The sequence below is a fragment of the Ischnura elegans genome, chromosome 7 (genome assembly GCF_921293095.1).
Source record: "Ischnura elegans chromosome 7, ioIscEleg1.1, whole genome shotgun sequence".
In the NCBI taxonomy this organism is placed as follows: Eukaryota; Metazoa; Arthropoda; class Insecta; order Odonata; family Coenagrionidae; genus Ischnura; species Ischnura elegans.
Window position 1 is genome coordinate 114,297,101 of NC_060252.1, and position 15,313 is coordinate 114,312,413.

General features: G+C 40.5%; 1 protein-coding gene across 4 annotated transcripts in view; it reads right to left on the reverse strand.

The window, feature by feature from the left end:
- The window catches only part of LOC124161919 (E3 ubiquitin-protein ligase TRIM33-like), a 69,731-nt gene that overhangs the window by 1,496 nt on the left and 52,922 nt on the right, over window positions 1-15,313 (reverse strand). For all 4 annotated transcript variants that reach the window (XM_046538178.1, XM_046538180.1, XM_046538177.1 and 1 more), the window contains exons 10-12: window positions 11,801-11,981; window positions 5,265-5,454; window positions 2,074-2,226 (exon numbers count right to left, since the gene is read on the reverse strand). In XM_046538178.1, coding sequence (XP_046394134.1) covers window positions 2,074-2,226; window positions 5,265-5,454; window positions 11,801-11,981 — 524 coding nt within the window. The remainder of the gene's footprint in view (window positions 1-2,073; window positions 2,227-5,264; window positions 5,455-11,800; window positions 11,982-15,313) is intronic.

Consider the following 15,313-nt stretch of genomic DNA (forward strand, 5'->3'; position numbering starts at 1 on the left):
ATTCGTCTACAGTGAATCTACATTTCTACAATCTAATATTGAAGTATGGCAATGACTCTGAACAGGAATGGAATATTCTGCTGTTTTCTAGCACATCGAATGCTGATATAAAGACTTCAATAATGACAGAATGTAATTCCTTCAAGGCCTGGAGACATGGTGCATTAACCTGTTGGAATTAATGTCTAAATGGTTGAACACAAAATTGCACTGTGCAACCACCCAACTTGTACAAATTCATGCACAGACACTAGAAACTTCTAATTTGGTTCATATAATCATACATTTTCCTTTCTGGGTCACCAAAATAGTTCATGAATTTAGATGCCAAATCATATGAGTCAATATACCATGTAACCAGGCCTTGACAAGCCTTTTCTCACAACACAAAGCTTTGAAAGAGATATTCTCAAAGACTATTCCAAAAGATTCCTTCTCCTCCTGTGTTGCACTTGCAGCACCAACTAAACTGCTTTTGGCTTTTATTTTGCCAAGAGAAGAATACAATTTAGGATAAGGTTTGACTCAAGAATTGGAATTGGGACATTAGTAGTTAATACCTCATATAGGTATTTAAAAAATTAATGCATTGTGCTTTAAGAATTATATTTCCACCCTCAACACTTCTGTGGTTAAATTTAATCTGCTAGTTATGCTTGTACATGTTTTTATGTTTAGTTTTAAAGAGTATTTTTTGCCAAATACGCACACTACTAATGCTATTTATATCTTGGCGTTTCACAGTGGACTCAATTTTTGAACTAATTATTAGAGAGAATCCTTTTTTAGGCTCACTGCTACCACACAAAACATTTACAGGAAAAATGCACACCATTATGTGAGGGCCCACTGTACTTAAAAGGCATTGAAACATATGGGCATGAAATCCCTAGAATGTGATCACCATGCTAACATGCTCAAGGAGTCAACTTGAAGATGATAATTCAAATCTTGGAGCCTCTAATTTGATGAGTAGGTTTTCTCAGCACAATCTGTCACATATTAAAACTTTTAGATCCACCTGTGTAGGTATTTTGCTTTGTCCCTTTAGCTGTTGCTACAAGTCAATGTAAAGCTTCCCGTTGCAGGGAGAGTTTAAAAGTAAATACATAATTATGTAAGAACACAAACATGGTACACAGTCATTGCACATGGGTATGCAAAATTGAGCCAAATGGAATCAAGTTAATAGCTAAGGCATCCTAAAACAATCTCAGTGTTCTGACCGTAAACAAAGTACAGTAAAACCTCTTTACATCGTAATGGAGGGGACCAAAATTTGGGCAATTTGATGTATGGAGGTTCACTATGGAGAGGTTTTAGTGATGGGCACCATTTTTTCATATCCCTTGGAAATGAAAGGCACTACTGTCTTTTAAACTATTATATTATGTGTTTAAACAAACATGCATGCATCAGTGAACATATATTTATTATTTAATAATTACAGAAAGCGAACGCTATCGCATGATTTTTACTATGATTCGAGAGAAAGTGATTTGATCTTTCTCAATTCAACAGTCACTTTAAATGATTGGGATAGTTGGATACCTTTTTTCTTATCTACTTTCAGGTATGCTCTCATATTGAACAAAATAGCCACAACTAATGATTAACGTGAAAATTACAGCATATTAAAGGTACTATATAAGAAAAAAGAAGAGTGAAACATTTATTGCTGAAAATGTCATTCCATGTACGTTATCGCGGCTACATTAATGGTCTCTATTTGTCTCGGTACGATTTGTGGAGGTAGTTAGGCCGTCTTGGGGGTATCTCCTTGGTATAGGTTTGCCTATAAATTTACATGTAAATCAGACGGGACCATAGGGGTGGTATGATGTGTGGAGGTTTATAATGTAAAGAGGTTCACTACACAGAGGTTTTACTGTAACATATTACTGAGCGCGATGGAATGGAATGCTATAAATAATGCGTCCATTACAGTAATAATCACATTTTACACAACCGTGTAGCCACAACATGCAATCCAAACAGCCCTGACATTATGGGTACTATACATACATGACCTTGATATTCGTTTCACAAACACGTCATACATGACATACTCACAGGATTAAATGTGTAGGCATTAGAGAAAACCAGTCTTATATCATCCACAAACTCTCCAAGGTCACGATAGTGCTTTGCGTGTTCAGGATTTAACTTGCTTCGAATGATATCCAATGACATTGGTCTTCTTATCACATCAAGGTATCCTTCACACTAGAGGGAATAAAGGTAAATAGATTCTATAGTATGTGATTGTACTGAAATATAGTGGAACATATTTACTGACAATAAAACAGCAGCACAGCAAAACAATTCCAATTGAAAAACATGACATCAAAGAGGTGTTAAAGCAGAGAACTACCACCAAAGAGAAAATAACTAATGATGGCTTAATTACTAGGTGATTACTAGGCTCCATTACTACTAATTCGTCAAGATAGCCTTGTATACATGTAGTATGTAATCACTTCATTGTAGAAAACCAATTACATGTAGATTGCAAAATTCATAGATAATTTTGAATGAGTCGGAGGCAGTTTCCAACTTTTTGCTAGGTATATTTAGTTCTCAACTGTGATGAAAAGTTTACATGGAATTAACGAAGATGGAAAACTAAAACAAGTAGGGGCAGCATAACTTTGATTTTAAACTCCTAGATTTTAGTTGGTTCTAGACATTACGGTGTGTCTATAGCTATGACCACATGAGCATGACGCTGAAGCAGTGTCTGGACTGTCTCCATATAGCCCGGCAACAAATTTCATTGGGGTTTGTTGCAGCTGAGTTTCCTGGTACGAATAGAAAGTATTGCTACGCATAGGCAACATAAAGGGAGGAACTCCCATTGAAATGTGCTGTCTTGATGCTTGAAAGGAGTACCTGAGGTTGGTAAATCGATCTATATTTATCAAATTAAGTATCACATTTCACCAAATACAGTCCTCTCCCCCAAATTTTTGACGATTAATTTCTTTTGTTCAAGGCAAGCCTTCAAGCATCAGATGCTCAACATTTGAGGAGATCATGGTGTATAACTCTCGCAAAAGATCGCACTAGGCAATTCTGAGGCCTGGGGCGCACACTCTAAAAATGCTAGTGAACATTAGGGGAAGGTTGTTTGGTGTTGAGCATCAATGGCAAACCCTTCGTAATTCCCACTATGAATGAGTAAGAGGTGACTCACCCACCTCCTTTATAGCTCCATCTCACTGAAAAACGCAATGGCACAAATTCTTCCCTAGTTTTAATGGAAGGTGTCTTGGCAATGGATGATTTCATCACTTGCCTGGCAGCCTTGCTTCGTACCTCTGTCTTGTGAGTTTCGGAGTGTCCTCGGATGCATTTGTATTTCTCTCACAGCAGCCATTGCAGAATGTGAACTTAAGTAGTTTGGTTCCCCATTTGCCATTCCCCCCTCTCTCTCTGCCTCTTTGCTTTCTTCCCCTCCCATTCACCCCTTCCACCTACCCTTGCACACAAGTTCTTTTACAAGAGCTATACAATTAAATATACTTACTATCACATCAAAAAACATTGTATCCTAAGTGCTCATTGTTATTTTGGGTCAGTTTTTTTCTTTTCAAACATACTCTCCAATTATATCAATAAATTTTTCTTTGCATCATTCCAAACACTATAAGCCACCCAAAAAGCAGAATTTTGGACTAAGACAGAGGACTGTGAGCATTGAATTCATATCTATACTATTCTAAGTTCTTTTAGCGTAATCTATTGCATTTAATCTAGCCTATTCTAAGTCCAAAAATGCTATGAATGTAGGTTTGTTCTCCAATCTCTTCTCTACGAGCAGTTGGAGAGGCAATTTGGCTTCTCTTAAGCCCTTGTCTTTTGGTCTTCATCCAGGATATCCTCTCCTTTTCTTTCTATTTCCCTGTAGGTGATTTTTATTAAAATCTTTGTTACATTGAGTCATTAGGCCAATGGTCTTAAAACCTTCAATATCTCTGCTCTCTTTATTTATGAATAACATTGAAATAAAAACCTATAATTACCAATTATAACATAATTTTTCACTGATTAGATTACACATTAAGTTAACTTTCCCATCACATTTTCAGTTGCAGTTTCTCTTGAAAAAGGCCAAGTCTCTAAAGAGTTTAAACAGCAATTAAGTTCAAAGCACTGCAGGAACAAGTGTCTTTGTACACAGTCACGCGCACGGGTGCAAGGTTAAATACACCAACGGATGAAGTTCGCCATGAAAAAATATTTGACTTAGCCGGGATTCGAACCCAGATCTCCCGATTACCGGTCAGGTGTGTTAGCCAGTTACACCTCTGAGCCATTTTCTCAGAGCGAACTTCGGGATGGGTTTTACCAAACAAGATGTTGACGTCACAAGAAAAAACCTGATTCAGTTCTCCACTAATTCTGATATCCATTCTCATAACACAAGAAGGAAAAATGACCTGCATTGTTTCTGTATAAGAACTGAAAGGTTGAAATGTGGCCCAAATGAAATGGGAATCAGAATTTACAATAAATTACTTAAGAAATTGAAAAATATGCAAAGTGCCAGTCTCCTCAAGGTGAAACTTAAAGACTTTTTACTGGAAAAAAAGTATTACTCTGTAAATGAATTTATGAGTGATGACTCTCTCGAGTCTTAAAGTATTTCCATTTCCATGTACAGTTCATGCCACATATGTGAAGTTGTCCGTGTTTTAAATATTTATTTTTTAAATCCATGTAATATGCATCTAAATTTATTTTTTTTTTGACGTGCCATATATCGGTTATGTTTTCTATGTATCTGATCTATCATGGCAAATAAAGCATTATTATTATTAAGTCCACACCCCGACAGTGGCTTAGTAAGCACGACCCTCGCCACATGTGCCACAGTGTGGACGTCAACATCTTGTTCCGTAGAACCCATCCCGAAGTTCGCTCTGAGAAAATGGTTTGGTGGTGTAACTGGCAAACACACTGGTAATCAGGAGATCCGGGTTCAAATCCCGGCAAAGTCAAATATTTTTCCTTGCGAATTTCATCCGTTGGTGTATTTAACAATTAAGTTACTCCAAGTTGGACCATACCAATCAATGTCTGATACTTAGCATAGTACTTTTCTTCAAAAAGCTAAAATAATTGAGTCAAAAACAAAATAAATGGAAAATATTTGTCACAGTTGAAGGTATCCCAGCAGGCAGTGGGTGGTGTTGAGCTTCACAATGGAGTGTGCCTGCCCAGAAGCATATTAAGAACATATTAAAAGATAACTAACTCACCTCTGCACCAGGCACTTCCCTGAATGCGAGACTGGGTTCATATTGGCAGTAAAGCTCTAGGAGAATTCTCTGAGCCAGTCTGAGATCCCTGTGGCAAAGTCCTCTAGACGTGGGCCCTCGAGAACCCAATGGAGTGGCTAGGATTTCATCAAGCCCTGTGCAGAGGAGACACTGCCACGCTTCCGATGGCCTGCACAAACAAACATGCACACTCATCAGTACAATTATGTTGAAAATAATACTTGTGGAAACAAAGATTTACATTACAGAAAAACAAATTTTGGTAAAAATAAAAATTCAATTTTGTCACAAATTTTGTATGGAAAAATGGTTTAAAATGCTTTTCCCAATTTTCCACGGGAAAAGTTTGATCAGGAAAGGTTTGAAAACTTCAAATGGTATGCCATGACTGACAACCAAACAAAGTATATGTACAGATGCGTAAAGTATGCTAGTGCTGGAATAACTATACGGAAGTGGAAGCAGTGCATTCCACATTCACTTGACAGTGCAGGCCTTAACACGCTCAGCCTGACTGAAGAGAATGCACGTCCACACATACCCATCTATTTATCAGGAATGGGTACTAAAAATATTCAGTGTTGAATGGGTTACGGACAACACCTCTGCCATGCCACCCAGCATCCTGCCAGCGTGCAAAGGAGACTGACTATCACTCACAAGAGGAGACCACCTAATTTTTAATAGCATTTGAAATGCATCTTGAAACTGGTGGGGTTTCATTGCATGGGCCTTAGTTTGTCTGCAGTTAATTATTTTTCATGAGGTACTTTTAACATGTCATATATTATTTCAAAATAGCTCCAGGTAGCATGTGGGTCAGTTGGTCCTTGACTCCCACCATGGGCACCAGGGTTCACGGCTCCATCATGGTGGTATATTTTATTATGTATGTGACAACATACCTGGTAGGATGAAAAGTTCTCGGGCTTTCCACCGGGTAATAAAATCCTTCTCCGCCAACGTTTCGATGTCCATCAGGGGCATCATCCTCAGGGCAACTGAGTGTCGAGACAAAAATTAGAGCTTCATTTATAGGGACGGCCAGGTGGTCAGGTGCCGTGTGATTGATCGGCGTCGCTGCGTCGGGTCATCGTGCGCTCCGATTGGTTCTTGCCATCTCTGGTTAAGCGAATGGTCTTCAACACAGGTTTCCACGAGCTGCTTAGGTTGAAACCACTATCGCGATTGAAATTGTTGGGCTCTAGCCAGATCTCGATGGCCTCCTTAACAAGTCGGTCCCAATAACCATAAGCCCAGGCGATGACCGCCGTCTCCTCGAACCGGATAGGGTTATCGAAGCTGATGCTGTGCTCCGCGATGGCAGACTTTTCGGGTTGTCCTAGTCTGAGATGGCGACGGTGCTCTTTCAGACGTGTTTCAATCGTCCGGGCCATCTCACCCACATAGACCTTACCACAGCCGCAGGGCACCCTGTAGACTCCAGATGTCTTCAGGCCTCTCGGGTCCTTGGCTTCCACAAGAATGTCCCGTATTTTAGAAGGTGGCTTGTGGATGGTTTGGATGTTGTGTCTCTTCAGTATTCTCGAGATCTTCGCAGAAACTGAAGAGATATAGGGAAGACAAGCCCTGGCAATAGGTGGATCAGCCGTCTCCTTCGTCATGCAGTGTCGTGTACCAATGGTCCTTTTTAGGGCCTTCGAGAACATCCTGTCACCGTATCCGTTAAGTCGGAAGGTTCTTCTCAAATGCTCCAACTCGGAAGGTAGGCTGTTTTCATCTGAGATGACTGTGGCACGGTGGATCAAGGTGGAAATGACGGCCGCACGCTGAGAGGGATGGTGATGACTACCTCCGTGGAGGTAGAGGTCCGTGTGTGTAGCCTTCCGATATACACTGTGACCCAGTGTTCCGTCCAGTCTCCGGTGAACCAAGATGTCGAGGAATGGCAGCCGACGGTTTTCTTCAACTTCCATGGTGAAAGATATGTTGGGATGTTGGCCATTCATGTGATTCAAGGACGCATCCAAGGATTCCCTACCATGGGGCCAAATGAGAAAGGAGTCGTCAACATAGCGGAAAAATACCTTGGGACGGAGTGGAGCAGAGTTCAACGCCTTCTCTTCGAAGTGTTCCATGAAGAAGTTCGCTATGACGGGGGATAATGGTGACCCCATGGCAACGCCGTCTGCCTGCTCGTAAAATTCTCCACGGTACTGGAAGTAAGTGGAGGTCAGGGTATGCTGAAACAGCTTCACTGTGCGGTGGTCAAACTTATCAGCCAGGAGCTTCAGTATGTCTTGCAGAGGAACCCGGGTGAAGAGGGAGACCACATCGAGACTGACCAGCAGGTCATTCTCGTCTGTACGAAGTTCCTTCAGTGTTCGCAAAAACTCCGCAGAATTCTTGATGAGGTGCTCACAGCCTCCAACATCGGGGGACAGGATGCCGGCGAGATAACGTGCCAGGTTGTATGTGGGGGCTCCGATGGCACTCACGATGGGTCGCAATGGAGTACCTTCCTTATGAATTTTCGGGAGACCATACAATCTAGGAGGTGCGGGGGCCTGCTGGCGGAGATTCCTGGTCACCTCGTACAGAAGGCCCGAGGAATTCAGCAAGGCAGCGGTCTTCCTAGTGATGGAATCGGTAGGATCTAGAGGCAATTTCACGTAGGCTATGTCTTGGAGGATCCGGCTCATTTTCTCATGGTATTCCTCCGTGCGCAGTAGAACGGTGGCATTCCCTTTATCAGCTGGTAAGATGGTAACCGCTTTGTTTTCCCGAAGGGAACGAAGGCTAGCTCGTTCTTCTTTAGAAATATTGGGTTTGCTAGCTGCGTATTCAAGGTATGGCCGGATGAGTGTGAAATTTTATGGCAAATTTTAAATGGAAAATTTTATCGCAAAACACAAAAGGCACATAGGGTGAATCTTCCCAAGAGATTGAACCACAATTCAGCATCGTAAGATAATAACCACGTTGTAGATTTCACAAAACCTCTTGGACCTCCACCAGAGCATGCTTCTAAGGTTTTATTCCTTTCAGAGACCACACTGACCATAAATCTTTAGCTTCAAAGGAAAATATGAAGTTACACGGGAACCATGGAAACATGTTTCATCCCTACCCTGTATAACCAACTGACCTTTTTCGGTCTATCAGCTTCATGTTAGGTGAGTCACCTACTGAGCCAGAAATATCTCGATAGCTTTCTGTAATTGTATGACACGCACGAGGTTCAAAAAAGAATGAGGCCTAATGCAACGCATATCTGACAGCATTTAAGCTTTTTAAGCTCTAATGGATTGACACAAAGATTTATAGTCACAAAAAGGTTCCTAATACTCAACATAGTCCAAACACGACCATTTCAAAAGAAACTAGCATAGCATGAACTCATTCAAACAAGAACAGACGGACTGGAAACTTCAGGCAACACAAACTGTATCAGGGTTCCCACTCTAACTAAATTATAAAATCCACTGTTTTTTCCCAGGTTTTCACGGTCTAAATATCGTCAAATTCACGGTCTGTTGATAGGGCATTTTAGGCAGAAATATTGATCAAGTAACAATCACCACCCGCACGTTAACTAAAAATGTATCAACCGCGACAGGCGCCGTGAATTCAAACGTAGCAATGAAAGTGCCATCACCTATCGATATCAAAATTTAGGTGAAGCTTAAGGTAGTGAGTGGCAAAATGGAGGGAGCAGTGAGGTAGGGAAGTAAAGAAGTGTCTGATTTTTCACCAGGGTTAATGAACGGTTTGTGTGCCGGTCTTCTAATCACAGGCTCAAGATCAATGTGTCGTCATGGCACACAAGGCACCAATAATTGCACTTCGAATACACGAGTGGAGATAAATGTGTGGAGAGTGTCTGTATGTGGCTCGGCCTTGAAACATGATTGAAATATTTTTTTTTCTTTTGATCTGTCAATTTTAGTTCTTTTTCTATAAGTTTGAGAGATTTTTAAGGCTTTATGATGAAATTCACGGCTATTTCCAGGTTTTTTCACGGTAGACGAAATTCACGGCTTATTCATGGTCCAGTGGGAACCCTGTGTATGCATCACATCGCTGTGCCTTTGCTTCGAAGGTAATGACGTCACATGCAAGATTGGGTGTGTTCACCCCTTGCTCTTTCGCTCGTAGCTTGAAAGATAGAGGGAGTGCGCTCCTTCCCCTCTACCTCTCGTTCAGTACTCTTCATTACCCCCCTACCCTAACTATCTACCTTCCTCCCCTACCCCCCTCCTTTCTCAAGGGTATAAAAGAGATTTTCAAATGTTTTGAAGTGTCTTCAAGTACCAGATGATGTGAAGTGTCTTGTACCAGAGATCAGTGAGCCGAAACGCATTGTACGCATTGAAAATTCTTTTGGAAAAGTGCTACGATCTTTTATTTATTTAAATATTTTTAACTGTTGACTACCTAAGGCGATGTGAAATATGGTTCAGGGTTTATAACTTCGTTTTAGTATGTGTGATAATCCTCGCTGCATATTATTTGCGGTTTCCAAAGTCTGAAAGAAGATTCAGTTAGGCTAATTTAGCAAAATTAGGAAGGTCTTGACAAACTCAACAATTAATTGGCCAATATAAAATATGGGCTTTATTTCCTCAAAAATATTTTCCTGTTGTGAATCTCTGTACGACAATATTGTACAGCAACCCAAAGGGCAAAAAATGAATTTCTACATCCACATTCTATGCCACACAAGCACTACCATATAAAAAGTCAATGGTTAACTTTGACGTTAATGGTTCAAGTTGGCAGTTAACAGCTTCACATGTCCACATGAACCTGTGGACTTAATTTTAAAGTTCAAGTTGATGCTAATCATAGACAAAGTTTTTGAAGTTAAAGAATTATTTCTAAGTGAAGGGGACAACATTATTTGGGTTTGAAAGCATAGAATGAGTTTGATAGGATAGAAAATTTCACTTGCCTATGGGAGAGAAAAAATGACTGATAAATGCACTGGTAGAAAATAAACGACAATTTTCTAACCAAGTTTCCACCTTCTCATGAGAATACTTTGGCTTTTCCAGAATAAAATTGCCCAACTATTATCAAGGTTTTCCCTGAGGATCACCAATACACATTGATGTACGTTGAGGCATTTTTTAGTGTACCCCCTACCCCAAAATTTCTCATACCCCCAGAAATTTCTCCGAATTCCTCCGAACTTATCCACAGACCTTCCCTCGCTAAGGACTTTTCACACTAAGGTTTTTTGCGCAAAGGCTCGGAGACTCTAAGTCTCGGAACTCTTGTCTCCAAACTCTGTCCTACGACGCTGCCCTCCAACGCCAAGCCCACCTGGAGATCAAGACTTATATAGGTAGTACGGCGGAGGAATAGCTTCTCCTAGGCAATCAAGGGGAAATGGGTGCCGAGGCTCAAGTATGCAGTTTGGAGTGAGAAGTACTCCACTTTGTCCCATCACAACTCTCTCTCCCTCCAACACCTCACCCCACTATGTCTCTCCCCTCTATGAATTCCAATGACTTGCCTCTACCAGCAATCACACCACTTGGTTATGTCTCCAACCCAGAAGATTGAGGAGAGAAAATCCGGCAGTACGCAGTTCTACCCCCCAACCCCGGCTTGGATGATGGACGTTTTGAAGTGGTGCCAGTCAACAGGGGTAGATTTACACAGCAGATTTTGCAGCTAATTAAACATCGCCCTATTACCCCTCCACTCCTTAGCAAATTCCCTCCCCTCCACCCTGACACGTTCTGGAGCTACGCAAGCCCTCTTTTGCTCGGGCATCCGCTGTGGACAGATGCCGTGACTGACATGGGTGATTTTAGCAAAATTATACAGCTTGTACTTAGTTTGGTAATGTTTCCTATGGGATCATTAGTTATCGTTGTTTTCTGCAATAATTCTGATTTTGAATACTTCTACTTCAAATAGATATTGATTTAAAATAACTCATAAATTTTTTTACTATTGTTTCTTGTGTGCTAATTTCTTGTTTGTGGAGTCTTTCCCAGAACCAGCTTGTGACCGATGATTGGAGTTCCCTGTGTCTGGGGCTTACGTGCACAATCTCGAAGATTTAACGACGTAATGCCACAATGTGGAGGGTGAATGAAAAGGAGGGGTGGGAGAGAGGTTACCCTAGGAGAGAACGTTTGTAAATGTGATTGTCTCCGTTTGACAATTATCCCAGAGCATTTACTGCCATCTCTTCCAGGATCACAGGCAGTTTCTTGACCCTCACAATGGAGCACATTGAGGAGCCATTTAAGTGAAAAGTAGACAAGGGTCACAACAAATTCATTTAAAGGATAAAAACTGTAGAGATAAAGTAATAGCATTCCCTATGGTTTTTATGCTTTTTGAAATATATTATGAAAAATTTTCAGGGGTTAATTACATTTAATTGGAGCACAATGTATACTCAACTGAGCAACAATTAGGAGAGACAAATTTATTGAATTGGGAGAGAAAAATTCCATGGTAATATGCATTAACTGTGACCGGATTGAAATAGATAAAAATTAGGATAAACTTGAGAATTTCCTCGTACTCACCCAGGAATACCTTTCAGAGGAGGCACATGACAATATATGTGGTAAACCTTTGGGCATTTGTCACAGCAAACCAATTCTCCCCCATCCATGCACACAGCACACCAGTCTTCGTTGGGGTCATCTCTAAGGGGTGAGCGGCCCTCAGAGGGCTCTACCTCCACATTGTTTTGCTGATGGTGCTCTGAGAATGGCAAATGATGATTTTGATTATTAACACAACATGAACCACAAAAATAAAATTACAGTAAAACCTCTTTACATCGTAATGGAGGGGACCAAAATTTGGGCAATTTGATGTATGGAGGTTCACTATAGAGAGGTTTTAGTGATGGGCACCATTTTTTCATATCCCTTGGAAATGAAAGGCACTACTGTCTTTTATACTATTATATTATGTGTTTAAACAAACATGCATGCATCAGTGAACATATATTTATTATTTAATAATTACAGAAAGCGAACGCTATCGCATGATTTTTACTATGATTCGAGAGAAAGTGATTTGATCTTTCTCAATTCAACAGTCACTTTAAATGATTGGGATAGTTGGATACCTTTTTTCTTATCTACTTTCAGGTATGCTCTCATATTGAACAAAATAGCCACAACTAATGATTAACGTGAAAATTACAGCATATTAAAGGTACTATATAAGAAAAAAGAAGAGTGAAACATTTATTGCTGAAAATGTCATTCCATGTACGTTATCGCGGCTACATTAATGGTCTCTTGTTGTCTAAGTACGTTTTGCGGAGGTAGGTAGGCCGTCTCGGGGGCATCTCCTAGGTATGATAAGTGGAGGTTTTTCGATATAAAGAGGATCACTACAAAGAGGTTTGCCTAAAAATTTACATGTAAATCAGACGGGACCGTAGGGGTGATAAGATGTATGGAGGTTTATGATGTAAAGAGGTTCACTACACAGAGGTTTTACTGTACTACCTTGCATTAATAAGGATACTAAAACCTAATAACAATCGAAGCCAATACTGCTTACCTTGTGTCTTTGCTTTATCTGACTCTGAAAGGGCCCTCATGCAGGTAATCTTCTGCTTTTCATTCTATTCTTCTATACATGACTCTGGGTGGTATCTTCGACCCATTGTTGTCAGGCTTATGGTCCTCAAAGGTTCACAGTCCTCCACTCTTTTTCTCTTGGGAATTGATTATAATGCTCCTCTCGAAATGAGATACCAAAGGACTTAGAGAGGAACATCATAATCCCAATTCCCAACAGAAAAAGAGTGGAGAACTATGAACATTTTATGACCTCACAACTCATGCATCAAAGATACTGACACAGAGCATCTTTTGAAGATTTGAATGAAGAGCAGAAGAGTTGAGGATCCATTTGGATTCAGAAAAAGCAGTGGTACAAGGGATGGAATATTGGTCCTTAGGGTGCTCACAGGGAAGAGAATGGAAAAGAACCAAGCCAACGTTTGTTGAGTTTGGGGACTTAGAGAAGGCATTTGACAACGTCGATTGGAACACAATGCTTGGAATCCTGAAAGAAATTCGACTTCTTTACAATGACAGAAGAATCATCCACAGTTTATACAAAACCCAAATAATGGTGATAAAAACATGACCCAGTGGTGGAGATGGAAGAATTAGCAAAGGAGCGAGACAATGTTTGCATCTCATGTCCATGGGAACAGAGTTAATAAGACTGAAAGTTCGATTGAATCAGGCATGATATAGTGGAAGTTCAACACATTGAAATAGAAGGTTGCTGCGCTTCTCCACAATGTGCACACTCACAGAGCCATCATTTGGCACGTAATATGTACCTCTGGTAATTTAGGAAAATATTAGCCAATAATTGTGCAACTACCATATATTTCAACAAGATTGAAAGGATAACAAATCCAAATGATAACAGGAAAGGGTGATGAAACACCAGAGCTAAAAGGGAATGTGGATGATTGTCCCCTGTACCTCATGATCTCTCATAAGATGTTGCGATTGTCTTGGCCCTGACATACTAGTGCTCAACTGACTCCTCTAGAAAGGGAGGCCAACAATCTGCTACACCCTAGTCTGCTCACGAGATGAGCTAATTTTAAGGGCACAATTATGTCACACTTTCCAAGAGAATAATGGTATTTACTTGAAAAAACTTCTAAGAAGTGTGGTTAGGGATAATAGACTGGGAGAATGATTGATTTATGAAGCAAGTTCATGGTTTTTCCAGTAAAAATGGAAATTTTAATGCATTTACTTGATGAGTATTGGTAAAGTGATCAATATTGATCGTATGACGTCATCATGGCGGCAGGAGTATGTAAACCTTCGTGTGGCTCCTCCGATGAATTGATAAATTTACGTGAAAAGTATATCTCTTGCGAGTATTGTATGCGTATTTTTCACGCAAAATGTACTGGCTGAAATGATTTATCATTGAAAGCCCTTCTTGACGCTCGGGAAATTTTTTGGAAGTGTCTTTCGTGCCATGCTTTAAAGTTTTCGCTAACAAATATGGCGGCCAATATTGGGCTATTAAAGAAAGAGTTTATACCATTAAAAACAACCGCGATGCAGCCGATATGGATGAATCCAAGGCGCAAGATTACGTCAACGCCTTGAAGTCTGATGCTGATATCAGCAAGAAGTGTTAGTGTTAGTGTTGATACTTCAACCAAGCTGGATGCTTCAACTGCTTCGCGATCTAACCGCGATCCAAAAACTCCTGCGGCGTCGTCGAAAATGGAATCTACGACGCAATTGGAGACGAAAAAGAAACCTGACGGGCAGGTGAAAGATGGTTTCACAGTTTACCATAGTAAGAAACAGAAAAAACGAAGAAATTTTCGTGTCATCGGCCAAGGGGCAACTTGTGAGGATGATTCCAGCAGACTTCGAGCAGCTAAGATCATAAGGTATATGTATGTCGGCCGCTTGGATCCTGAAACTACATGCAAACAAGTCGTTTCTCATGTAAAAAATAAATTTAACTTAACATGCGAATCGTGTGTAAGAGCAGAAGGAAAAAGTGCCAATGCTGCATTTAAGATTGGTATAAATTATACCCAGTGCAATAATCTGAGGAACTTACAGAAGTGGCCTCTAGGAGCCGTAGTTACTAAATTTTTTATGCCTAGAAGTGCTCCGTCAAGCGAAATTAAAGGTGATATCAATATCAATGTTGATCAACATAAACCTGCAGAAGTAGTTGAATCAGCGCCTCAACAAAACGGAATATGCACTCGTGCCAAAACGAAAATAGGATCAGTAAAACCTCTGCGACTAGCTACCCCTAATGGTCATGTTCCCTTATCTGCTTTGCGCAGCGCTATAAGTGAACCTAATACAGTGGAACTTGGTTAGTACTTTCCTCCTTAGTACGTTTTCCTCCTTAGTACGGTGATTTCTCTTGGTCCCGGTACCATCGGAACAAAATACAGGCATCCCCCGAGTTACGTATGCCTCGACTTACGTAAATCCGTACTTACGTAAGTGATAACCGTATTTCAATTGATTACGTTAATTTTCGAATGCAAGCGCGAAGAA